This window comes from Monodelphis domestica, chromosome X (assembly GCF_027887165.1).
Source record: "Monodelphis domestica isolate mMonDom1 chromosome X, mMonDom1.pri, whole genome shotgun sequence".
In the NCBI taxonomy this organism is placed as follows: Eukaryota; Metazoa; Chordata; class Mammalia; order Didelphimorphia; family Didelphidae; genus Monodelphis; species Monodelphis domestica.
This window is the reverse complement of record NC_077235.1, coordinates 9,696,411-9,724,350: the sequence shown is the minus strand read 5'-3', so window position 1 is coordinate 9,724,350 and position 27,940 is coordinate 9,696,411. Positions and strand designations below refer to the sequence as shown.

The 27,940-nt window shown below is 41.9% G+C and overlaps 1 protein-coding gene across 6 annotated transcripts; it reads right to left on the bottom strand.

The window, feature by feature from the left end:
- Positions 1-1,141: 1,141 nt before the first annotated feature.
- TAF7L (TATA-box binding protein associated factor 7 like) lies at positions 1,142-27,900 on the bottom strand. Of its 6 annotated transcripts, none has more exons than XM_007507783.3 (14): positions 27,751-27,900; positions 25,732-25,841; positions 24,981-25,053; positions 23,708-23,786; positions 22,270-22,403; positions 18,180-18,306; positions 17,789-17,847; positions 16,345-16,417; positions 15,643-15,756; positions 15,098-15,286; positions 14,842-14,954; positions 12,775-12,834; positions 4,857-4,975; positions 1,142-1,404 (listed from the first exon to the last, which is right to left on the bottom strand). In XM_007507783.3, exons 3-13 carry the CDS (start codon positions 25,044-25,046, stop codon positions 4,892-4,894), a joined length of 1,098 nt encoding a protein of 365 aa, XP_007507845.1. In that variant the 5' UTR covers positions 25,047-25,053; positions 25,732-25,841; positions 27,751-27,900; the 3' UTR covers positions 1,142-1,404; positions 4,857-4,891. The 6 variants fall into 6 exon arrangements, with proteins under 6 accessions (XP_007507845.1, XP_056665553.1, XP_056665554.1 ...); XM_056809575.1 differs by having other exon boundaries at positions 16,345-16,424; positions 17,790-17,847; XM_056809576.1 differs by having other exon boundaries at positions 16,345-16,424; positions 17,790-17,847; positions 24,981-25,050; positions 27,751-27,887.
- Positions 27,901-27,940: the final 40 nt, after the last annotated feature.

The window sequence follows — 27,940 nt, the reverse complement described above, 5'->3', positions numbered from 1 at the left end:
TGAGCTTTGATGTCAATTCTATAACGTGAGGCATTAAATCAAGCACGGTTCAGTGCAGGTGAATGGAGGGAGGAGGACAGGGTACTGAGAGAGCACTGGTCGGATTTTTGCATTCTGTATGAAGGCCTTGTCTGTCTGCTAGATGCTGGGATATGTTCAAATGCATTCCACCATGCAGTGAGAAACACACACACATGCACACATCAGACTATTCTGTCTTTCATGTGCCTGGTATCATTTGGCAAACATTCTTTTTCCTACTCGTTTTTTCCCAAGCATTTTGCCCTTAGTAGATACAGGTGTGCGCCCACTAAACTCTCAGTTTGTCTTCTCTGGCAGTCATCCAAATAATCATGATGTACAAGGTAACTTTGATCCTCCAGGGGAAAATGCAGATGAATGCTATTTGGGTTACAACAGAGACAAGGCTCAGACTCCCAACTAATGTTGTAACATGTGTTGGTCTCCTGACTAAACCTTTTTGGTTTGAAGATAGTGAAAAGATCACTGAAGATCCAGCTACTTTCACAGGTATCAAGTGACAACATTTGTACAACCCAGTGGAAGTGCTTGTCAGCTCTGGGAGGGGAGAGGGAAGAGGGGAGGGAGAGGAAATGAAGCATGGAAACATGGGAAAATATTTTTAAAGAAATAAATACAACTTAAAAAATAAAAGAGAAAAATCAAATAAAGATTACACGGGGGTGGAGATACAGCTACTTTTGATTAAGAAATATATCAGGAATTACCTACAGGTCTAAACATACTATGCAACATTCAAGTCTATCATCAGTTATAAGAACCAATGAAGAAACTAAACTCCCTGTACACCAGAAACCTGGAATTTGAATACAAAGGGTAAACCCGATTGATAATCAGATTGGACTGATGTTTGACCATAGAGTAGTCCAGCAAGGGGATGATCCACCATCTGAGGAAACCTTTCCAATCTCAGATCTTTATTTCATGACTCAAACTGATCCAAATGACCTTGTTTATAATCTTTACTTATCCAGAAATCAAGCTGGATTTTCAGTATTGAGATTCAGAGGAAGGAATTTCACGTAAGAGGGAGCAGATTTGAGATATGAAAACTCCTCTTGAGACACATTCAATATGAAAAAGGGCCTTTGCAAATACATGGGAATCTCAAAGAAATTGTTCTTTATTCTAGATGCAATTGGGAACAAGAAATACAACTGCTTTATTTATAAACAAGAAAGAAGTTAATGGAAACAACAGTCAACAATACTGGCGTCAAAGAACAAATTCAAGGAAAAAATCAAATGGTAATCCAACAATTTGAAGGAGAAAAATGTTCTTACCACCACTGCATATTATAAAGCTGGCTTAATGAAAAATTTTGTGAAGATGATGGATTGAAAAAATGCAGATTTTCTTTATCTGAAAAATAAATTTCCAAGAATCAATGAACCTGAAATCAAAGAAAGGATATTTTGCAGCTTTTGAAAAAGGGAAATGGTAAAATATAACCATTTTGAAAAAGTTAAAGGAATAACATGGAAACTACTAATGACCAAACATTTTTGGTGAAAACCAAAAGGCAGAAAATAACCAAGAAAATATCTTTGGTCTTCTCAAAGCCTATAAACTTTGGGGCTATAGCATATTACTCAAGATTTATTTCAAAAAATAACATTTGGAATCTTTCCCAGAAAACTATGTGCTATCAGTGATGAACACAGGGAATGTTTCCATCTAGAAATCTCCAGAAAGGAAAATGCAATGTTAAGGCAAATGGAGACCAAGAATCCTGGCTGCCTATTGTTGGAAGCTGAAGGATGTGGCACAGGCAAAACAGGACAGGAAATTATTGGCAGTTCAAATTTAGGTGAGTTGAATAACCTGTAATTTTGTTTAGTAAAAAGTAAATATGAAATTGATTCCTTTAAAAATAGTAGCTGACAAACAAAACGTGAAACCATAATTGTAATAAATGTAAAAAAAAAACCTGATTATATGTCATATCCCTATACGACAGAAAAATCCAGTTTTTGTTGTTCAGGGTTATTTTTGCTAATATCTAGCATTTATATCATGCTTTCAGGTTTGCAAAGAGCTTTCAGATATATCATGTCACCTGAGGGGTGTGAGATAAATATCGTCAAAGTTGTTTTCATTTATATTGCTTTCATTCAAAAGAATGAATTTTCTTTCAAGTAATTATTAACAATTTATGTTTCTTCTCTGGAAAATTATCTACTCATAGCTGCCTTTGACAATTTATCCACGATAGACAGAGTGACTACTTTTATGAATTTTTAATGGTTCCCTCTATACTTTGGATGCCACTCTTATCTATTATATCTGCAATAAATAATTCTTCCAATCTCTTTCCCCTTTTCTTTTATAGTTTTCTCTTGTAAAGAAATGTTTAATTTGAATATAGTTGAGCATAACTTATCTCCTATAATAATTCTAATTGTTGAATATAAACAAATAGAACAGACATGAGATTGTAGAAAAATATGTTCGACTTGGCAATGGATTACAAATGGGGAGTGAAGGGAAGAGTCAAGGATGGCAAAAAGGTGAATGTGAGTGACAAGAAGAATGATAAAGAAAGGGGAGAATTAGGGGAGAAATTCATAAGTTTGATTTAGGGTATGACGAGTTTGAGCTACCCAGTGGGACACCAAGTTGGGAACTGGTCCTGCAGGACTGCTCTGCAGGTCAAGGCTGGGGATGTACATATGGATTTGGGAGTCATCTTCATAGAGATAACAACTGGACTCACAGGTGCTGATGAGACCACTAAGGGTGGTGAGAGAAAGTACAGAAAGAAGGACTCAGGACACAGTCTCGAGGGACAGTAGGCCAGGAGGATGGAGAGAAGACAGAAGTAAAGGGAACAAATCTGAGTAGTTTCACAGAATCCATGGTCAAGTAGAATGAGGAATGAGAGGCGGATGGACTTAGTAGCTAAGGGATCATTGAAACCTTAGTGTCTAGCAGTCTAGCAGTGCAGCTGGACACCAGATTACAAAGAGCAAAATGAACATGACAAAAAATGCAGACAGCGAGTTTAGGCGTCACACCTTCTAGATGTTTGTCTGTGAAAGGAAGGAGAGGGGAGGGCAGGAGTGAGTGAAAGCTTTTTAAGGACGAGAGAGGCCTGGCAATGTATACAGGCAGTAGGGAAGGAGCCAATGGATGAGGAGAAAAGGAAGGTAAGAGGTGGAAGAGAATATTCGAGAACATTCTGGGATGGTGATGGGTTGAGACTAAGTTGGCATTGGCAAGGAAAAGGGCATTCTTCCTCAGAAACTGAAGAAAGGGAGACGTGGCGAGTTGATACAGAGAAGGGGTGAGGTAGAGAATAGACAAGATGAAGGTCTTAATGGCCAGCCTTTATTTTCAAGCAAGCTGCTCTGCCGCGAGGGCAGTGATTGAAAGGGAGTGGAAGACAGAAGAGGTTTACAACAGCCACGGTGGTCACTGTGATAAGTTAATTAGGGACAAATAAGAGGATTATTGTGTAACAAAACAGTAGTTTTCCCCTTCACATCATGGTCACCTCCTAGTGATTCCCTCTCCTTCCCAAGCCCCCCTTACCCACAAATAAGTAAATAAACGGTTGGGTGGCTTTCCTGAACTGAGCTTCAGATTCTGTGAGTTTTGGAGCAGAGGGGAATGGTAGGGGGAGCCTAGGGGAAGGGGGGACATGCGATAGTTGTTGGTAAAACATGAGCCACCACAAAATGAGAGAAAGGCATTCAAGGGTAAATGGCAGTGTATGGTTGAAATGGTCAAGCCTGTGAGATGGGAGGGATGAATAAAGGATAAGTTAAGGGATGAGGCAGTAGAGTAGAAGGTTCTAATTAAGGAGTCATTTCAGAAGGAATGAGATCTAAGATCTGACCATCCTTGTAACTAGCTTGATGAAGCGGGTTATCGGGCTTGAGGAAACTGATGAATTGAGAAGCCAGGGTTTTTAAGGCTGTTACCTCAAGTTTAGGAGCAGGAACTGGGACGGAGGGGAAGTCTGTGAACCCAGTACTTAACTCCTCTAGAGAGGGAGAAACAATGTCCCAGGGGCCAACAGAATATTACATTATGGATCTAAGCCTAGGGAAAGGGATGGACTAAAACTCAAAGTAGGAGAGGTTCCTGAGTAATAGTAGTAAAGGTCAACAGTCTGGAGCACAGAATATGGCTCATCTTCCTCCTGGTTCTGTGTAAGAAGGCATACGAGAAGCACCCAGTACTAGTGATGGCATAGCAAGGTAAACAATACCTTCAGAGAAGCCAGATTTCCATTAGTGCCAGATGGAAAGTATGAGATGGAGAGATCTAGAATGAAGCAGTGGTTTTTCTTTTTTTGCCAAAAAGGGGCTCCAGAAGACACAATACAATGAGAAGGCAGAGATGGGTATAAAAGGCTGATAAGGCTGAGAGCATAGGGAGAAGTAGGCAGGAAATAAGCAACTTGGAAACAGGAATAAAGGAAGCAAGACTTGGGAGTCTGTCTGTCATAGGCTAGGGGAGGGGGAGATCTAGAATGCATCTGCCACCCTCCAGAGCCCTGTGATGACTAATGAGAGCATTGGTTTGGAGTCAGGAATGTCAGCTTCCTTAGCTGGTCATACCAAATGCTGGGGAGTTAAGGGTAGAGGCAGCCATGTAGGCACTGGGTTCTGTCTAGACATCTGGGTCAAGAAATAAATAGCATTTAAGCCTCCTACACCAGTTAACTAAGGGTGGGGCCTGGCCAAAAAGCTGCATTATCCTAAGATGGCAGAGGATCAATTCCACCCAGAAGATAGGGGTCAACAACGTATAGAGTCAACACTTAGTACTGGTCAGAGTCCCTGGAGGCAGAGATTGTCTGGTACCTTTGAGGCTCAGGATAGTTGCTGGTGAATCTCCTCTATTGCTTCTTGCCTCCAGAGCCTTTGGATTTGGAATAGGCTCGGCTCCCCTTCTTCAAAGGCATCTTACTGCCTCGGGCTTCCTGAAGATCACAGGATTACAGATTCAGAGTTGGAAGGAACTTTAGACTTCATTTGAAAGATAAGGAACCTGAGATCCAGGAAGATTAAGTGACTCACCCAAGGTAATAAATGGCAAAGCAGGGACTCAACATGGGCCCTTGTGACTCCAGATCCAACCATCCCTTTCCCCCACTGTATCACTTTACTCTTCAATTTCTATAAGGCTTTAAATTACTCAAAATACTTTATATACAATCTCTTATTTGATCATCAGCTTGCAGGCCCTCAGGATCAAACTGCCAGATCTCTGCGTATTGCAACAAGTCCTGGCTACAGTGGCCTCAAGAAATGTCATCTTTACTGCTCCAGAAGAGTTGCCACTAAGAAACTGAACTTTGTAAAAAAAAAAAGTCAGCGTGCATTTCTAAAAATCAGTCATAATTGGAATTGTAAACTGGAAGTCAAGCTCTATAGAACTGAAAGTTGGAAGAGAACTGTGTGAAAATGATCAGGAAATGAACTCATTAGGGTAAGTCTTAGGCTTAGAGGTTTTTGTTTTTCAAATACATTTGTATAACATTTACTATGTGCTAACAAAAGCTAATGTTTATATAGCCTTATGTACTAGGCACTATGCCAAGTGCTTTACAATTATCTCATTTGATCCTCACAACAACCCTGTGAGGTAGGTGCTATTATTTATCACTCCCATTTTACAGATGAGGAAACGGAGGCAGAGCTGACTCTAAGGTCAAGACCAGACTCTGAGTTGGACCTCTTATTCATTTCTGAGACCCTGACGGCAGCACACAGTGGCAAATGGAGACTGGGTCCTTGGCTGAATTCCCTCAGTGCCAGCTCCTTAGCCCCATCCCCAGATACCAAAGAATGAGATGTAGCCATAGACATCTTGTGTTTTTTTATTCTTAAGTTTTATTTTTCTAACCCTCACATTCCACCTTAGAATCAATACTATGTATTGGTTCCATGGCAGAAGAGCAGTAAAAGCTAGGCAATGGGGGTTAAGTGACATGCCCAGGGTCACAAAGTTAGGTAGTATCTGAGACCAAATTTGAACCTAGGACCTCTTATCTCTGGGCCTGACTCTCAATCCACTGAGTCACTCAGCTGCCCCCAACCTCTTGTGTTTTTAGTTTCTAATATGGGTACATATCTCCATTAAAGAAACACCACATTTCTAATTTCCAAATTGGTAGCTCTTGTTCCTATAAAAACAAGTGAGCCACTTCAAGGTTAATGCTAATGTCCTCTCTTTTCTTCTAAAGGTGAATTGAGATCTGGAGCAGAGGTAAAATGGATATTGGAGGAAACAGAAAGCAAAGCTTTGGGTCCAGTTGTTTTTTTCTTTATGTTTAATTGATGCCTTTTATTTTTACACCAGTCATTTCACAGAATGCAGCCCCCACCCTCCACCCTCCCAAGGACACAAAGGAACAATTATGCAACCCCAACACAACCATCAATACATCTGAGTATATACAGCATGCCACAGCAGTAGTGCTCAGCTTCTTTATGGACAGTAGTGTTTCATCATCTGTTTTCTGGGAACAAGTTTAGCCTTTTCAATTCATCAGAGTCCAGTTGGTCTTTGTGGTTGGTTTTTGTTGTTGTTGTTGTTGTGTCCTGTATCAGTCCATGAGTCTTCCCAAGTATCTTTGAATTCCTCAGCTAATAGCATTCTATTCTTAAACCAGTTTGATCAGCCATTCTCTCATCTTTCTTTATACGGCTTTTGTTTGCCTTTTTTGCTACTATAAATCCTATTAATGCTTTAGTACATTCGGGGACTTTGTCATGCACTTCCTTGGGGTACGTGCACAACAGTGGGATAGCTGGATAAAAACATTTCCCCACACACAATTCCAAATTGTTTTGTAGGATTGTTGGAGAAACAAATGGCTCCTCCAACAACAAGATGCACACCTGGCTTCTGGTAGCCCTCCCAGTACTGACTATTTCACTCTTTTAACATCCTTGCCACTTTGGTGGACTGGAGGTGAAAATTCAGAATGCATTTCGCCTATTAGTGACTCTGAACACTTTTTTATACAGTTGTTGATAATTTGCAATTCTTCTTTTGAAACCCATGTCTGGGTGTATCGTTTGGGCACTTCTCAATGGAATGGGCTTTGGGTTCAGTTCTGTCAGAAAGGGCTTTGTCTTGCAGTATCACACTTTCTCTTCCCTTAAAGAGACTGGTCCTAAGCCTACCTGAACCCTGAAAGTGGATGGTATACACTGAGATGGCAAGCCAGTGACTGTATTCCTCAGTGCCACATCCTACTTCAACCTTAAGGAGCCTTGGATACTCTTCTGATTGGCATCAATCACACTGCTCTAAACCTGCCTTGAGAGCCTAGAGATCGAAGGAATCTGCCCAGAGGCAGCGACAGCAGCAGACCCTGGAATCAATCTGCTCTCCAATCCCCACAGGGATTCTTTTAGCGCTCTAAAGAGGATCCCAGAGTGATCCTACCCCAGGAGTATATCAGGAGGAAAAATGCTACCATGAGCCAGGCTGGATATCCTAATTTTTTCCCGGCTTTGAAGAGAGATGGCAATTCTCAATAATCCAATAAGATACTGGTCAGGTTTAACATTTGAAACAGGTCCCAAAGTATTCTAAGTCTGTTCTTCAGAGCAAAAGGCTAAGCCACCTAACCCTGTATTGCACCCAAGCTCCTCCATCGCAGAAAACTAGAGAATGCAAGGGAGCTCTGCAGGACCTTGGAAAGCAAAGGGAACCCACAAATCTTCAGGTATTCCCTCAACCACATAACAGGGAGCACATGCCACAGTAGGTGTTGTAGAGAAGCTAAAAAGGCATCTAACTGCTTACAAGGAACACAGAATCTAAAGTTACAGACAAAAAGGAGATATACATGGCAACACACATACCACATGTACAAATAAAGTCTTCCCCTTCTTAATGGCCAAGACAACACAGGCATGATGAAGAATATGGAGTTGTACTAGCAAGGAGCCCTGAGGGGCAATGTGGTAAGAGAGCAAATGAAAAACCATCCTTGGAGAGAAGATGTGGCTGAGAGCTACTTCAGCTCCGCTATTAGGCCAGGTTGATAAGTGATGGACAGACTTCATGAAAAAATGTTTCCTCACCCACCAAGCAGCAGTATTTCATTCCTCCAGGAACCTCTAGTAAGGCCACATCACAGAGTAAAGATGATCCTGCATTCCCAAGAGCTGTGAAGTGGGTCCTACAGCAAGCTGGAAAAACTTCTGGTCCGGGGTCCAAGGACCAGCTTCCCTAAAGCCCTATACATGTAAGCCTAAGAAACATAGCTTATCCACTTGGGTCTCATTCTCTTTTTCTAAAGGTCAAGATTCAGTCCCAGTTCCTCTCAAGATGTTTTGCAATAGCAGCAGATTAGCAGGGTCTTTCAAAATCCCTCTTCTGTTTCCTCCCCTTCCTTGGCTCAACAAATCCCCAATTTTGTCTGATTAATCTGAGAACTGCCTCGTCCATTAGGAATTAATCAGAAGAGAGCTCTTTCCTTTTTTCTACTGAGGCTCCAATCTAATTGGTTTTGGGTCCCAAAAGCATCCACTGGGAAATATTCTCTGTCTTCCTGGCACAGCCCCTACTAAAAGCATGGGGATCCGTTTGGGTTTTTTTTGGCACATTTGGAAAAAGGCCCAATTGAGCAATTTTCAACAAAACACAAGAAATAGGTAGACCTTCACATCAAAATCTAGGACAAGCCTAGGTGGGAATTGGAAGGAATCATGGATTTTCCTGTGATGGAAGCGGTTTGGATCTGTAGGCTCAGCCTAAGGGCAACAGCTCCTTATTGGCCTTCTGACCCACTGTGCACCCCAGAGGCCAAGATAGACCCATTGTTCTTTAATTGCCCCTATCTACACCAAGTTATATGCTTCTTCAAACCCACCAGGTAGGTCAGTGGTGTCCGTGGGAATCACCGTGAGGGCAGGCATAGATTACACCTTACACAATATATACAACTTGCTCTCCTTTGTGTAGGAGAGAATTAAAACAGATACAGAACACCTGCAGGAAACTCCAGGTTCAAATCTATTTGGAAAATATGGCTGAGGCCTCTGATGCTCCCACAGACCAACAGATATAAGAATAGTTCTAGAAGTAAAAAGTCAAAGCCAGGGCGCAAGGTAGGACCGAATGACAAGGCTAATGTGGCTAGCCCACTAATCGTGGGACCTCACTGCAACCTGGCCCCTCTTGCCGTGATCTCCTACGTAGCAATAGGATGGGAAAGCAAAAGGGTGACTGATGCAAAGACAGAAACAGGTAACACAAACACAGTGAGATGTGAGTGCAATCACATTTCCATCGTCATGTTATCTATTCTCAGCCCAGAGAATGAACCCCCAGTTTGCATGCATGATGCTTGCCAGTGTGAAGATTACAGTGAATAGCAGCCAAGTTCCCCTTACTTCTCCAGGAGCGAGTCCAGCTGTTCCTGCAAGGAGCTGAGCTGCAAGGGGAGAGGTGAAGAAACATTTCATCTGTAAATCTAGATTCACTTACATGATGCACAACTCAGGCTTGCAGGAAATAAAAAGAACAGTTATCATTTGGCATTTATATGGTGTCTTTCATTCCTCACCAGGGAGAAAAATGGTGCCCCAGGGAATGGTGCACGCGCCAAACACTGTAATAATCCCAGCGAGGATTACTGAAAGCACAGAAAAGCAAGTTTTCCAAGGTGGCAGTGAAGCTGCTAGGAGGGAGCACAAAGGAAGACTGTACTGTCTGCAAGGGAACAGGAGATGGGACAGTGGCGACCATGGTGCCAAACCAGGAGGGGAAGGACAATCAAAGTGCCTATGCTGGGTCTCACTGCTCCTTGCCATACTATTGGGTAAGGTCCCACCTGCTCTACTGAACTCACCACTATCTTGGAATGCAGGGCCTTCCTTCTCTGGGTTGGTTATTTGATTTAAACTTATTCTGTTTTGACTTTATTATATACATTTATTGACAGTGCTAACAATAGCTCACATTTATATGGTGCTCCAAGGTTTGCAACATACTTGACATACAGTAGCTTATTTGAGCCTCACAACATCCCTGTGAGGTAGGTGCTATTATTATCATCCCCATTTTACAGATGAGGAAACTGAGGCTAAGAGAAGCTAAGTGACTTGCCCAGGGTCACACAGCTAGTAAACGTCTGAGGTGGAAATCAAGCACAGCTCTTCCTGGATTCAAGTCCACTGCTCTAGCTACTATACCAATGCTAACACAGGAACCAAAAGCCTTTAAGACAAGGATTTTTAAAAATACTATTTCATATCCTTATACCTAGGTGTTTATTTTTACTCTGTGATATTCATGTAGGGGAAACAAGGCCTCACAAAACAACTGTGTATATGTGTGCCACCTGCAGTTACCAGTCCTGCCTGGGGAGGTAACAATAGAGGGTCTCCAGTCACCCATATCCTAAGTCTTCCTCAGTGGCTGTAATGCCAACTTAGGGTTGTCCTTCATCACTTTCTCATCCCTACATACTCACCTTTTATCACTTCCGTGCAGACAACCCTAAAACCTGTATCTTTGACCTCCTCCTTCTTCCTGAACTCCAGCCCTGCATTTACGAAGCTTGCTGAACATCTTGACCTGGTATGCTAGGGCCCTCCTGCTCCAGATGTCTAAATCAAAGTCTTCCTCTCCCCTCCCCAAAGCAGCTATTTTCTTTTTCTTCTTTCTGCCATTGGTGCCACCCCTCTCCTAAGCACCCAGGCTTGAAACTTGGGTGCAGACTTCCCACTTTGCCTTTGCACAGCCACTTGCCAAATGCTGCCACACTGGGCTCTGTGATAATCCTTCCCTACATCCAGCCCCCTAGTTCAGGCCTTCGTCTGGACTGCTGCATTAGCCTCTTAACTGGTCTCTCCACCTTCAGATCCTTACCTTCCAATCAGATCTAAACACTCGGTTGAATTGGGCGTTATAAAGCTTCCTTCAACACGTCAGTGGCCTCCCTGCTCAGAAGCCTCCAATGCCTCTCTACTACCTAATGAGCTAAGGTCAAATTCCTCTCCTCCATCTGTACACACTAAACTACTGTTGCTGCTACTAGTGCGGCCCCCCTTCTCCTACCACTCCTAGACAAAACCCTAATCCAGGCCCGTCTCAAATGCCATTCCCTCCAAGGAAGAAACTGATATGTTTACGTACTTGCTTTTTCCGTTTGAATGAGTCCTACCAGAAAATGTCAGATCACTACAAGGCCACTAAGACCTCTCCTAAGCAGCCCCCAGACCTCCAGGAAGTTTCATTTCTTCCCCTCTCTAGAGACCCCAATGCACTTGGCTTCTTTAATCCAATCCAACAAATGTCAATTAAGCACCTACTATGCATAAGACAAGGCAAAGTGCTGTGGATATTACGACACACAACAGACCCTGCCCTTAAGGAGCTTACATTCTAAGGAGGGGATATCATGAAATAGGCCCAGAAATCTGGTCTACAGGGGAGAATATAAAGAACTAAAGGGTTTAAAAGAGACTTCTTCTATGTCGGGGGTTCTTCACCTGGGATCCATGTCAGGGGCTCCATGAACTTGGAGGAGATAAACATTTCCACCTTTATTTCAATATAATAGGTTTCCTTTGCAATCTGGGGCATGTCATTTTATGATTCATGCAAAACCAGGATTCTGAGAAGGGGCCTACAGGCTTTCCTGGACTGCCAATGGGGTTCCTGACCCAAAAAGGTGAAGAACCCCTGCTCTAGGTCATGGCACCTAAGCTGAATCTTAAATGAACCTCAAGATGCTAAGAGGCAGAGAAGAGGGGGAGAGCACCCCAGGCATGGGAGACAGACTCTGTACAGCTAAAGAGGTGGGAAACAGAATGCTCAGTTTGGCTGAAACAAGGGGTATGTAAAGGAAAGCATTATGAAGTCAGTCTAGAAAGGTATTCTGGAGGGGACAGCTGGGCTGCTCAGTGGTTTGAGAGTCAGGCCCAGAGATGGGAGGTCCTGGATTCAAATTTGACCTCAGACACTTCCCCCAGCAGTGTGACCCTGGGCAAGCCACTTCACCCCCATTGCCTAGCCTTTACCACTCTTCTGCTTTAGAACCAATACCCAGTCTTGATTCTAAGATGGAAGGTGAGGGCCTAAAATAAAGAAATAAATAAAAAGGGAAAAAAAAGAAAGGTATTCTGCAGCCAAACTAAGAAGGGCAGTAACTACCAAACAGAGGAGTCGATTTTATTCTAGAGGCAATGGTGAGTCACAGCAAACTCTAGAGCAGAGGAGTAACATGGTTACAGCTATCCATGAGGCAGATTATTCTGTGTGAAGGGTAGCTTGAACAAGGCAGACAAATTCTAAGGTCATTAGAACAGTCCAGAAGAGCTGTGATAAGGGCCCAAAATAGGGGCAGTGGTCTTGGAGAGGAAAGAAGGGTAGAAATGCAAGCGGTGTTGTGGAGCTAGAAATGACCAGATCTAGCACCTGACTACATATTGGGGCAGGGGAGAGCTACTTAACCTGGACAGAGAGCTGTGTGACTTGAAAGAAGCTCTCCAAGATCCATGGGACATGGAGACAACCCCCTAGCAAAAACCAGTCTAACTCAAGAATTCAACCTTGCCATGTCTCTAGACACAAGACTCTTGCAAGCTGCTACAACGGTGCAAGGCCACAGCTACATGGGGAAATAGGCAGTAGACTTTTTCACATGGCTCCTTGTTCCTCAGCCTAGTTCCATACCATCCACCACTCTGTGCCATCTTACTTGGGGCCAATTTGGCCACTGTTGCCCTTGCCCATTCCATCAGAACTTACCTGCTCCTTTTCTTGTTCTTCCTGCTGTTTGAGCTCATCCAGCACAGCCTGAAGACGGCTCTAGAAAATAAGTCACAGAAGCAATGAATGCTAGGCCTTATCACTAAAGAGACAATAACCAAGGCAGACAAAGGGCTCTTCAGGCAGAAGGTCCAGCAGTAAGCTTGGGGTCTAACAAAAGCTCTCTCTTTCCATCAATTTTGTGGCTTTAAACCATGCTCGCCAGTGTAGCTCTAAAATGTCCTACAAAACATTCTTTTTTCCCTTTAAATGAATGCCTTCACATAACATCTTAACCCTTTGCTAAATGTGTTCCTTTGGCTACCTTGAAATGATGGCATTTAACTAGAATTCCATGCTGTCTCATCACTGCTCTTTCATTATGGCCAAATCGCTAGGGGTTTTCAGAGGATGGTTTGGGAACTCCTACAGGTTCTTGAGAGCCTTTCGGGGGTCTGCGAGATTGAAACACTCTTCCTACTACTACAAAGATTTTTCATTTCTAAGGAAGTAATCAATAAATACAATTCACACAGACAATCTTGCTTGAGAGTATAAAGGGGTTACGATACTAAAAAGTTTGAAAACCACTGTTAACAAGCTACAACAATAAAAAAAATTACCTTCATTTACATGACATTGTCTACATTTTGGTATAGTGGCTAGAAAGCCCTGATTCTGAGATATATTGGATATGTGATCCTAGTCAAGTCACTTAATCTCTTAATGCTCTAGGCTGCTCTCTGGTCTTCAGAGAAGAGGCAGAGTGGGTGTGAATCAGTATAGGGAGAAGGAATTTCCTCCCCCAGGAGCTCCCTATACCAATGAAATCACAAATTCATTTTCTGTTTCTATCTTCTTCCTTTCCCATACACATGATCTCATCTGGTGGAGATGCAGGTACAACAGATTGATTGCTCCTTCTAATAGGGGCCTGATCCCAAATCCATCAAGTTTTAGAGCAGTTGTTCTTCTGAACAACTAGAGGGCTTCTCCATCCATCCCTACCTCAGGTGGGAGCTGGCCTGGGAGTCTCCCTCCCACTCACACCTATGTGTTTCAATAACACATGCCCTTTCATTAAAAGTTGCTAAACATGTTGGAATAAAAATGCAAACGATTCACTTTTCCTCAAACATGCAACAGAAGACAGTTGAAAAAGAAATTCAATCCTTGGCTCCCTTAAAGGACACAACGGATGCTAAGAGAAGATAATGTACATACATGCAGTTTGAAAAGACAACAGAACTCTTCTGTGCAAATGGTACACAGAAACTGAGAATCAGGATTCTTTAATTAAAGCTAAATCATTTCTGACTAATCCCTGCTTTTTGGATTCACATATGGTGTTTAACACAAATATACTTTAAGCCAGTTGGCTCCTTTCCTCAAAATTGTTTTTTTTATATTTAAACATGTCCCCATTATAAAGAAAAAGATGAGGTGCAACTGGGTGGTTTAATGGTTAGAGAGAACTATTAAGTGGGGAAAAGGAAGACCTGGAAACAAAGTGAGTGCCCTAAGTTGAAAATGCCCAAAGTGTGGTTTCTGGAACAGAAAGGAATGTTACTATGTACTGAGGAATGACAAAGTTCTGTGGTTCTGTGAATATGAGGATTTCAGAAAAACACAGGGAAATTCAAGTGAATGACTGCAGAATCAATAGAGTATACAAGATCACAATGATGCAAATCAAAGGATCAAAGGGGAAACTAAACTGAGCAACTGAAAACCTAACTATGAGCAAGGAAAATAGGCCTGAGAAACATGAAGAAACATGTGCTGGGGAAAAGGTGGGGATGATAGAGCAGAGAGGAGAGAGAAGGGAGAGAATTTCAATTCCACTCACAATTCTTAAGAGCTGCTACTCTGTGAAAAAGTGCTAGGAGAACAAAAGCAACAACAACAGAGTCCTTGGCTTCACTTCTTGGAGAGGAGGGTGGTACATAGGGACAGATGAGCAAATCCAGGTTAATATGGAAGGGAAAACAGTGCTGACACCCTGAGTAGGGGGAAGGGAAAGGAAGGTACTGGGGACCAGTTGGCCTCAGAGATCATCCAACTCACCTTGAGGGCCAGATTTTCCACTTTGAAGATGAGATCCTCCTGCCGTTTTGCTCTGTCCTGAGTCTCTTGGTGCTTTCCCTTCATCATATCAATTTGCTTCCGGAGTCCTAAAACTAAGAAAAAGGTGTTTCTCCTTATTCTAGCCCACATCAGTGGTAGGCCATAATCATAGTGAGCTAGCTTCGATACACATCTGCTTATCTCCGGCAGCTACTGGAGCAAATGGGACTCACTCAGCCTGACTCTCAGCACTTACTGAGGTGATTGGCCTTCTCATCTTCTTGGCGCTGTTCATCGGATTCATCAAATGCACTTGCTGATCTTCTTTCCAGTTCCTCCTCAATGTCGATGATGTTTAGATCGTCATCATCGTGGTGATCTTGTTCATCATCATCATCACTGCTGCTGCTAATGTCATTAAATATCTCTCGAAGCTCATCATGCTCTTTTAGTGTGAAAGGAGAGAAAGCAGCAAATAAATGCAATGTTTGAAATACCTCCCACTACCACGCCCCAGGGCTGGTCAGTAACCTGTTGTGTTCCTCACACAAAAAGTTAGGAAACACTGACAAGGCCTCTCCATACATTTAATAACTAAGAGTTGAGCTTCAGCAGGGATGGAAGAGACATTAGAATACTAATAATCCCAAACCAAAGAGCCAATCACCAAGAAAGGTTGAAGGAAGACCTAGGAATCCTTTGCCAGTGATGATCAGCAGGTTTGTGGAAACTGCTCATCATTCAAACAGTCGGAAATCCCTCTCTTTCTAGGCTCTAGCTCTGCCTAAAGTAATGCAGTACCTGAGGAGCTGTGGCCCTGCTTTTGGCTACTCATTCCTGGAGAGATGTCCAGGCTGGTTAGGGAACCATGATTATCAGTGTCCTTTGTTTCATCTTCTGCAATGACCTCCCAACCTGAAAACATGTGCGATTGAGGAAAAGGCAAGAGAAAAGGGGAGAATCCAAAGTCTCTGAAGAGTCTCTCTACCTGAAATGCTACTTAATTAAGTCTGGCCTAAGCCCAATTAGGCCTACATCCTGAGTATGGCAAAATGTTCTATCAGCACTGGTGAACCTTTTCTGCCCAGAGGGCAAATTCAAGCTGTCTGTGGGCTACCACATTAGCGGAAAGAGTTGAGGGAGGAAATGCTTGTTTTGGGTGGCTGGACAGAGGAGGGGGACATGCAAAAAATGTCCTCGGATGCTGGGAAGAGGGGGAACAGAGTGGCTCCCCAAGAGCCAGCTCTGCCCATGTGCTACATCTTCACCAATGCTGCCCTATATTAACACAAGCATAAAACAAATCTGATGGCCTGGGTTTCTGCTGGCTAAATGAAGAAAACATGGCCTCTGTGTGTGTGTGAATACGTGGTTTGAACCAACCATTCTTACCATACCATCTTAGTAAATGCCTCTGCTAAAGGCTAAATGAAAAAAAAAACAAACAAGTTAATAGGCCCAAAGAATCTCCCAGACTTCGATATTTGGGATATAAAAGGATACGGGTACTGACAGCTTCAGCATCTGTACTTAGCAGTCTCTTGACTTCCTTTTCCACATCTGGAGATTCAATGTACTGGGCCAGAGGAGACAAAAGAACAGTAACAGCATTAAACACCCAGTGGCTGGCAGGGATGAGCCTACCATTGCAGGCAAAGTCATCAGAACGACCAGCATTCTTCAGCTGCAAGAAAAAGAAGCCTTTTTCTAGCACCTGGGCTTTGACAGGATATGGGAGTTTTCTCCCATTGAACAAATGACTTAGGGGGCTTTGTTTTTTCCATCTTAAAACTTTATGGCAGAATTTAGCTCTAGCTGTTATTAAGTATTTGCACTGACTTTGCAATAGTAACCTACATTAGCTATTGAGAAATAATCTGACATGAAATTTCAAATCCCCAGATTTCTGTTCCTCGCATCTTTGTTATTAGATACACTCTTATAAAAAGCAAGTCTTATCTGCATGTTCCCTCTTGAATCTTATCTTAAACAATTATCTCCAGAGTAACCAAAGTGACAAGCCAGAAATTGAAATCAGGACCTCAAAAGGGAGACTCAGTAATAGTAAACAATTGTCTGTAAAACTGAGACCTGATTTCTAAGATACTGCCTTCACAATAAGTAGCTAAGAAACAGAGAAAAACAGATGACAAAGATACCTGACAAATAGAACATTTTCCCCTGGGAGCTATTTGTGGTTTAAAAAAATTTAATTTGTTTGTCACATTTAATTTCCCAGGTATCTCCCTCCCTTCTGTCTCTGAACTACAGAAGGCATCATTTGACAAAAAAAAAGGTACATATAAAACTGTCATGGGTGTTTTTATTTCTCAGTTTTTTCTCTGGAGGTAGACATTTACAGTTATCCTTCAAACAATATTTCTGTTGTTGCTGCATATACTGTTTTCTTGAATCTGCTAGTTTCTTTCTTCCCTGGGAATTATTCAAAAGATTTAAAATGTCAGTCATTTTTCAGTGACACAAATTAGGGATAGGACTTCCAGAAGCTATTATGCCCTTCCCAGCTTATTCAATCCAAATGAACTAGTAAGTCAAGCTGAAATAATGAACAAACAATATTACACCCCTTCCAATTCCAATTCGGTGAACTAATATTGGGGAGAGGGGAGCAGCAGGACCACATGGGTGAGGGGAGGGGCAATCCATAAACAATCCTTTGTTCTTTAGCAGGTATTAGTGGCTTCCTTAAGAATCAAGGATGAGGCAGTTAGGAATAGGAAAAAGTCTGTCTACTCATGCTCAGTCAAGGGCTAAAGATTGAGACCAGGCTGTGATGCCTTCTATTTATGAATGCCATAGTCCAAAGTGTTTCCTGAACCTTTAAATAAGTACTATAGCCAGACCTCATCTTGATCCCTTTTCCCATCTTCACCCTCCCAGGCTACCTGGCAGAGAAACCATTAGACTCTATGAGGTGGGAATTTACCTTCTTCTTGGCTGTTTTACGGAATCTTCTCTTTCTAACATTCTTTAGTGGCAGAGTGACTGAAACAAATAAAAGAAAGTGACATGCATCAGCCTAATTGTTGGTAAGACGTCAGTCTAAACAGTTTTGATAAAAAGAAAACTCATCCTACTCTAAGAACCTATAAGTGACACAAGGTGGTTACAGAATTACAGCACTTGACAAAAAGCTATCATTCACAAGAAATAAGAGGCTAGGATGCTGTAGGAAGTCCGAAGTCCAAGATCAGGTCCTTTTGAACTCTGGCTAGTTACCTAGGGCTCTGGCTTGGGGCAGATGCCAGAGTCACCACTAAGTAGGGTTCAGTAATCACAACAAGTAGGTCAGGGCAAGAAAAAGGTTTCTCACTTACTGCCATGGTTCCAGATGAATTTCTTCTCTCTGTCCCTATCCTTTTTCTTGTTTAGTTTTGGATCATTAGTGGCAGCTGGTTCTTCCAAAGGTGGATAAAGATCTCCATCCACGGTACTCACAAGCATCTACAAACAGCAACCCCCCCACCCCCCCCAAAAAATTATAAAAGTTGCTTGGGGCTCCATGACTTAGATGCTGGATGCTGGTTTTAACAATAGACCACCACCCTTACCACCGAAAAGGCACCTAAATATAAGCGGTTACATTAAAAAAAACTTAGAGGAAAATGAAAAGAGGTACCTTTCGCAACTGTAGGTAGGTGGAGAATTCTTAAACAAGCAAGGTAGAAGTGATTAAAAAAGATGAAACAGACAATTTCTCTTATGGAACATTCTAAAAGCTTTTTCATATACAAAGTCAATACAGCTAGGATAAGAAGAAAAATGGTCAAGTGGGGGGGGGGAAATCAACTGAATCAAATATCATCACTGGTAAAAATCTATTGTCCCAGTTATATAGGGAGATTAACCCAGACGAAGAGCCATTCCTTCATATTGTGATCAAAGGAGAGAATCATTTCTCAAAAGAAGGGCAAAACATTAACAACTTTATGGAAGACTGCTCCAAATCATCGTTAAATTAATTTAACGAACATTTAGTAAATACCTATTATGTGTTAGGCACTGTGCTAAATAGTGGACACAAAAAAGACAAAAACTAAATTGTCCCTGACCCAAAGGAACATAGATTCTTTTGGAAGGAATATGTAAAAAAGAAAACCAAATACAAAATCCATTCAGAATAATTTCCAGGGGGAGGGCATTCACAACTGGCAGGGATGAGTTAGACTTCCTCCCAGAGAAGGCACTTGAGTTATGCTTTTGCTGGAAGGGTCCCTTCAGCTGTAACCACAGTGATTCATTTGATAGGAGTCTGGCTTGGGCTTTCTCTGACCTTCTCAAGTGTACTAGAATATGCTTGTTTCTCAAAATTCGTGCCTATGCCATGCTAACCTCTGAATAGCTGCTATTGCTTGCCATAAAACAAACATATGGGCATACATACATTTTTACATAGTTCTATTGGGGTTTCCCTCCACCATGGTGGGATCTTCATGTATCATTATTTCCCACTCCCCTATAGAATAGGAGTTAGCATTCCTATGCAGAATCTCAAGGAATCCCCAGCAGAGATCTCTGGTTCTCCCTTGAGGGAACAGTCCCAAGCCATTCTCCTCGCACTGGCCAGACCTGCTAGAGGACACTCATGTCTAAACCAACTGGCTATTTTCCTGTATACCTATGTAGCTTAAATTGCTTTTTGATTTCTCTTCTTTCATCCCCCAAACCCGCTGAGAAAGTCTCCTACTCTTCCCTATTGCTCCAGAGGTAAGTATCCCCCTGGGCCCATGTGGACCCACACGACTTAGGATCTTGACTGAGATTCTGCACAGCCCACCTACTAACTGACCTCAAGTAAATGAGAGAACATTCGAATTCCACACTGTCAACCATATCAAACAGTTATAGCACACAGAGATGCCAAACCCTAGAACTGGAAATGGAGAAAGCTCCCTGCCAATCACTACCCTAGAACTTTCTAAAAGGAGGGAGCAACTCTAATACATATCAAAAACCAGATCTTTTCCTATATACAAAGAGAAAACTGGGAAGCCATCATGGGAGCTGTCATCCCACTCCCCGAGATAGGATGTTCAACTCACACAAGGAGTACTCCTTTAAATGGTTGCAGTGAGTGGTCCCAATTCAGTTTGGAAGGGAGCTAAGGTTGCTATAAGGTAGAGGTGGGGAAGGGGTACATTCTGAGCATGGAGTGAAGTCTAGAAAAAGGCACAGAGGTGGACAATGGAACACCAAGTCTAGGCAACAACAAGGACACTTTGTTCAGAATGTGAAGCATGTAAAGGAAAAGACCGTGAAATAAGCCTGGAAGGGTAGCCTGGAGACAGAATGTGAAAGGTTCTAAAAGCCAGCTTTGTATTTTATTCTAGAAACAAGAGGGAGCCACTGAAATTTCTTGAGAAATGACAATATGCTTCATTGTGAATTCCATTTGTGAAACCAAAAGCTCTAAAATGTAATGTCTAAGGTTAGCCCCAAAGAAAGAGATCTGAGAAAGTATCCCTCTCTCTCCTTTGCAGAGAGGAGACTATGGATATGGCCTAACAATAATAATAGTTAGCATTTATATAGCACCTTAAGGTTTGCAAAGCACTTTACAAATGCCATCTTATCTGGAATATTTCAACTAATGTCAGGAGCTGACAGGATCACAGAGTGTGTACAATATAGGGAGAAGGTCTAGGAGAGAGCCGTTGGGTCCATCACCCACATAAGAAGTGAGATGAGGATATGGTTCAACAAAAGAAACTGACAAGGAAAGGCCAAGCAATGAGCCAGGGAGCAGGGTCATGAAAACTGGGGGAGGAAAGGGCACTCAGGAGGACAGAGTGGTCAGCTATGTCCAATGCAACAAGAAGGACAAGGATTGGGGAAAAAGCCATCAGCTTCAGCAAGTAATAAAGCGTGGGTAACTGTGGAGAGAAGTTTCCGATGATCAATGAGGTTAGAAGCTGAAAGACTGGTGGTAAGAAAGGGGAGGCAAGACGTATAAATGGTTTCTTCTAGGAATCTGACTGAAAAAGATGACAGCTTGAGGGGATGCTAGGGTCAAGCAAAAGTTTTTTCACTATGGGGGAGATCTGGGAATATCTGTAAGCAATACAGGAGGAATCAGCAGACATCAGTGACTGCATCTTCCTTCTAAATAGAGCATTAGGGGAGAGAGGGAAGAATGTTGAGATGATTTGGAGCAAGGAGGGAGTTCACAATGAATAAGTGAAATATAAACTGGAATAACTTTTGAGGTTTCACCTCATCCCTAGCAAACTGAAAAGATGTCAAGAGTCAATACTAGAAATAGTAATAAGGCAGGTACATGAATATTATACTCTTGGTGGACTTGTGGATTGGTTCAACTGTTCTAGATACCGACTCAGGATTATATAAGACAAATGCTAATAAAGTCTTAAACCTAGAAATCCCTCTGCTGGGCATATACCATCAAGGATGTAAAAAGCCAGAAACAAAGGCATAATAGATGCCAAAATATTCATGGCAGTGCCTTTTGAAGTGGCAAAGAAATGGAATCCTCAAGCATTGACTAGCCACCTATAAGCCAGGCTTTACACTAAGTGCTAGAAACAAAAAGAGTGCCCATTGGCCAGGGAATGATTGAACAAACTGTGGTATCTGAATGTAAAGAAATGTGACTGTGCTGTAATAAATATTTCAGAGAGACATAGGAACTGAACCACAAAACGAAGCTGATCCTTTGTAATTATAAATGACAAATTCTGGGCCCTGAGAAGAAATGAAAATATTAAGTCCCCCTTTAAAGTAGGCCAGGGGGAAGGAGGGGACAAGCTGAGTTTGGGGACTGTTGTATATGCTATAGGATGTGGCCAGAGGGTATGGGAGTTGGGAGTATATATCCAGAAATGACTGATGTGAAAACAGAAGGCATTAGTAAAATTTGATAAAGGGTCAGGAGGATGAGACATTTTACAGACATCCATCTTGCCTCAAGGCATCATTACAAATACAGAATCTAGCAAAATCTGGCAAAAGCTAGATTTGGGAACTAGAGTACTTACCACTGCAGAGGAGGAAGTATGTTGGAAAACAAATCCTGGCATTTTGATTAACAAAGAAAACAAGAAATCAACAGTGGAGATGATGTATAAGAACCAGGCTATACCTCTATGGTCAATTGCAGGGTGCTTCAGCAAGAAGGAGCCAGAGAAGATCCCAGCTGCTCTTATTTTTTCAAATAATGAATCACTACAAAGGACAAACGGAGGTTCCACACTCCACAAGCTGCTTGTATGACAAGAAGTAATGGCAATGAACAGTTAAGTCTCAAAACAGCAAAAGGAAACATGGAATTTCATCCTTGGGTCTTTAGCCTAGAAATCAGTGAGAACAAGGAGTCATTCCCCAAATACAATAGAATATCTGGGAGATGTGAGCATTCATGGAGATTAGGAAAGACAAGACAGTTCATACCTGGCAGATGTCGGCAGTCTTGTAAAAGGTTTTCTTATCAATGGTTTTCAAGCTTCCAATAACGCAAGGCAGGTCAACCAGCTTAGATGCTAATGGGACACGATCCACACGGACAATTCCATGACGTCCATCAGCTAAGGACAAATTTTTTAAAAAGCTTAATCCTGACATTTTCAATAAACTGTAGGTCTCCTAAGGTCACAATAATGAGGACCTACATGATAACAAGGTACCTGCATTGTATTTTATTAGGAACTCTACCATTTCTTTTAACAGTAAGAATGTTAAGAGTTGTGTTATGTGGCCAGAAACCTCTGAGGAAAAATGGTAGGTGGCCTGGTATTCATAAACTCCCAACTCTTCTAGGAGATGCTGAATTTCCTATTAATGGTTGAGGACTGAATAGCTTGGTGAAGCTATGGTTTTCTGTAGGAAATTTTGTATCGCTGTAAATGCTGTATTTTTGTGTTGCTCTAAGCAATGTATTCCACTCATTCAAACTAGCCTTCAGAAACATTCATGTTCCAGATATAGAATATCAGAGGGCTTTTTGGAACTCAAATATTTATCACTGTAGGGGAGGTCATTGCAGATACATGCTTTTGTAGGAGGGAAAAAATACTGTTCTTCTAGAATGGTATGGGTTCGATCTCCAGTTACTGTCACAGAGAAAATGCATCTATAGTCCTGGGCAGCTACTTCACAAAAGCATGCAAATGGCCAGTGAAACTCCAGCTTGTTTGAATAGCTCAGTGAAACACCAACTATTCTGGAAAGCATACTTCCTCCCTGTGGGGAGTCCTGAAATGTTATCTTCATAAAGAAAGGCCAGCATTTGCTATTCCCTTGGATAGTGAGAAACCAAGAAGGCTGAATATCAGATAGAAGACAGTCAGCATTATCTGTCTGGTCTCTAGAAGCCAAACCCCAGGCACTCCCATAGGTACATACAGAGTGATAGCTTTTAGTTGTGTTGCCCTTTGGATGGTTTCAGAGAAATCTGGGAAGACTAGGATGAGCTGTTGCTAAGCGAAGTGAGACTAATAAAGGGACACAATAACAGCAATATGGTAAAGATAACAACTTTGAAAGACTTAGGAACTCTGATCAGCACAATGACCAACTGCAGTTCCAGAGGACTCCTGCTGAAACCTGCCACCCACCTCCAGAGAGAGCAAGCAAGCTTGACAAACTTGAGAGAAGACAGCAAAGCCCAGTTTTTCTGGACCTGGTTAATGTGGGAATTTGCTCTGTTTGAATTAGGAATTTGTAACAGATCTTGTTTTTCCTGCTTTTTCAAAAGTGGGGTGGGAGATGGAGAAGAGAAAAAAAGCTAATCTGAAAATAAAATAAAACTGAGTCTAAAAAACATAAGACATTGCCGATTCACTTACAATATGGGACAGAAGAGACCACGAAAAATATATGGAATACGTACGATGTAATTCAATAGTTAATTTGTCTTTTAGGTTGACATTTCCAGATTGTATTGCCCTTCTCACAGTAGAAGCATATTCCTGAAAAGAAGAAAAATTTACAAGGCTGGTCACATGTATGCCAGATGGCAGAAGAGATGTGCCAGGGAATTCTGCTCTTAAATCCAACCTTCAACCAATTTGTAGATAGACACATAGAGACAGCAACTACTTGGTATTCCTAGAGCTATATTTTTTAACCTTTATCAGGATATCTAAGTTGACGTCACACAAAGGTTGACCCTCATTCTTAGAGCTGCAATGAAAGGACTCTTCCTCCCCTAGGTTCTTGACCTATTCCATTGACTATCAGCTCTAGGTGCTAAAAGTCAGGAGAGGGTCTGATCTGCAAATATGCCAGTATATAACGACCCCAATTTGAGGGAAACTTTGTTTATTCCATCCCAGGGCAATTTATATGTTGTAATATATGGCACGTCCCACTGGATGTCACTTTTGGGATCCATTTCAAAGTCTAGATCCAGATATCAAAGGAGAAAGAGGCCCTAAAATAGTATTCAAAAGGATCATTCTTTCCATTCCCAGAAGGTATTCAGGTTTTGATATCACAACACACTTTGACATCAATGGTGGAACTCTGTCGGTAGTATCCTGCTAATTTTACAACCTGTTTACAGGTACACAAGCATTCTAAACCAGAACAAGCCTAGTGTCTACTAAGAAAGGAACTCCAGACTGGATAGGGTAACTGGAGATACAGTATAGGACCAGTCAGAGCACTAACTACTTAATATCTGCATAGCCTCAGGCAAGTCACTTTGGTTCTCTGGGCCTTGGGTCATTCATCTGTAAAATGGCAGAGGTGAACTAGGTCTCTAGTATTAGAGAACACTTTTAGCTCTAAATCCATGATTCACATCGATTTACTTCAAGTAGAACTTCCAACAGTCAGCTACTGTGATGGGCAGTAGACACAAAGACCCTATGAGAGTTGATAAGTCTATTCAGGATTAATATTATTTTTAAAAATAGCTCTCTAAAGTAAATAGTCATGAATAGGGAAAAAGAGTTGAACCTTAATGAAAAGGTTAAACAGTACAATACTACAACTGGATTCTTTGTGACCAAGTTCCTCTTAAATAATGGTTTTATACTTAACAACCTACAACCACACAGAATCCTTACACGTCGGTTTGTCCAAAGTAGTATAGTGTGAGTAAAAGACACTCAAACTCAACCTCCAGTTATTTGCATTTATTCTCTAGGATTCCTTACCGGAGGCAGGCGTAATATAAACTGGTTTTCCAACTCATGGGGAGGATCCTCTTTGTTCTTGCTCATCTTGCTTCTTGATTTGGGGGAGTGGGGGGTGGGAAAAAACCAAAACCACAAATAGTCAGTGAAAACCCCTTTGTTTCCTTCAATTGTTCACTATAAATGGTATCTCCAAATAGGAGGTATTGGTTGGTTTTACGAATCCTCTAACAAGTACAGATGCATACACCTCAAAGACACTATTTAATCCCTACCACTTCTTTCTAATTGAAAACTATATCTCCAAAGAGAATTTAATTTAAACTATACAAGTTCTCTTGATATCAACTATCTATATTTCATAAAGTAAAAGTTCCTAACAATAACATGCTACATTCTCATGTGAGGAGTTGCAACCCAACAATACAAGAAAGGATTCTATCTTTCTAAGGAGATTGCATAATCTCCTGCAAAAATCACAGACAAAAAGGGAAATAAAGTGAGAGCCACAATGAACACCAAAACCCTTTGGAGTAGTAGTCTATGATGCTTTGAGGGAAATCTACTTAAATTTCTCATTATCTATTCACTTCTTGAATAGATTTTGAATTGAATCAAGGTAAGCATTTATTTGGAGCACATGCAGCTTCCTGTGGCTTTTGTGACTATGTCTATCAGGTATATTTTACCTTTTTGTAAGTTGAATAACCACGTTCCTACTCCTTTTTTGTTGTTTCTAATATCCACTTATTAGATTTAAGTAGGGACATACCTGGAATAGCTTGGCTTTCATAAATAGCTTCCTAGATGCCGGGATCCCCAAGTTCTTCAGTGTAAAGGATTCCTCAGAGGTGGAGAGAATGGAATGTTTATATTTTCAACCTGACAATTAGGTTCAAAGTTAGATGATCAGGAAGGATAAAAGTGAAAAAAAAAATTTGGTGCTATGCCACAAACAAGTCCCAAATCCCCTTTACCTTAGATTAGAGGTCAAGATGAGAAAGGCAGTAGTACATTACAATGGATAGAGTAATGACCCTAGCATCAAAGAAATCTGGGTTCAAATCCTATATCTGATGCTTACCAGCTATATAAGCAGGGTCAAATCCTTTAACCTGATTCTGTGTTTCATCACCTATAAAAAGGGGCTTATACCTGTAATGCCAATGTCACTGGGTTATTGAGGGTTGGAATGACAAATTGCCTACCAGTATATTAATAAACTTTAAAGCTCAAACATGTGTGTATGTATACATACACATATATATCAGATATTATTATTATTAATGCACAAACTCTAGCAATCAATAGGTCATGTATGATTGGGCTTTGAATTTAAATCTCCCCTAAAGAATTCTTAATACATATGGAGTTAAAGAGGCTCTGTGTGATCCCCTATGTCCTATAGCTAATGTTAAAAAGTCAACCCATAAAGATAGCCTAAGAAATTTTTGGAAAGGCATAGAAAAAAGCAAAGCATTTCAGAGTACCCCTTTTCTCTACAGAAGCCCTGAGAGACATCCAGCATAAGAGAAGGGGAAAAAACCCAAACCAACCACAAATGTATTACTTGTGATAGTCATTTCTTTTCTTCTTTGCTTCACACAAAAATTCATATGCATTCAAAGACTAAATTCAAATTAAGAGGGGAAGGTCCATTAAAATAAAGCAAATAAAATAAATGCCAGAAGCTGAGGGCTATATCAACTACCCCTTAACACCACCTCAACTCTTCTACTGATATGCAAGCTTCTGCCAGAGCAATTTCAACAGAAGACTTCCCAGCAGAATTCTAAATTCTAAAATACTTTGGTCAGGTAACTCAGATTCATTTCAGGTTCTCCTCTGGGGGCAAAATAGTTTAGTCTGGGCTTTCCAACAAGGGGATACCCATATGCCCATATCTGGAGGGGGGGGGGAGTTTGTCAAAATGACAGTGGAAATATTTTGATTAGATTTTTAAGAAACTGATTTCCAATCAATGCACCAACTTTTTGTAGTACCCTTAGAAAAGTACATCCCATTATTACTGACCACACTCACAACGTTTTAAATGTATAAAGTACATAAGGTAATAGTGTAATTAATTATTAGCAATGACTTTAACCTCTCCGAGCCTTAATTTACTCATCTGTAAAATAAGGTGCTAGACTTCTTAAAGGTCTGAAAGATGGCGGGAAAAGATAAGGCAACTGACAAGAAAATGAAATTCTGGAATTCTCTAGGGATTTTATTTCTTCCCACTCTTTCCAGCCATGACTACCAAAGGGCTGGACACTGCAGTTTCTTACACTTCATCTGGTCCAGGGCCTCATTTTAAAAGTATTTGATACCCGTATTTCCACAGAATTCCTTTCCTATTGTCATCCCGACACGGTTCTGAGGCGGTCAGAGGGGGCCCACGGCACTAAATAAAGCTTAGGTGCCCACATTTTGCTGAGGAGAAGGCTGAGACGGGGGAAGGGACTGACCTGTCCTTGCTCACACAAGTATTAAGAGGTAGAGGCGGAAATCGAACTCGGATCCTGAGGCTCTAAGTTAAGTGCTTTCCACTATACCACACTGCCTCCTTATCTTGGGACTGTCCCTTTCCTGTACCTCAATTTCCCCAAGAATAAAGGGCGAGGACAGCCTCCGGGCTCCCCTCCAGCTCCGAGGTCCCCTAGCCGATTTTCTTCACAGATCCCTGCCCCCACTCCCCGGTTGCATCTCTCGGACCAGTAATGGCTCTACCTTCCTCATTTAAAAGGATCGCAGCCCGCTACCCCCTTAGAGGCTCTGGCCCACTCACCAAAGTCCGCAGAGACAAACAGCCGCCGGCGCCGACGCCAGCGGCCGAGAACTATGATCTCTAGGCGACGACGACTTGACGACGGCGGGAGGCGCAACGCCTGAGCAACCGCGCGGGCACCGGAAGCGCTCGGCAGCCCCGCCCCTGCCCCCCCCCCCCCCCCGGCCGCCTGGCGCGCTCTGGGCGGGGT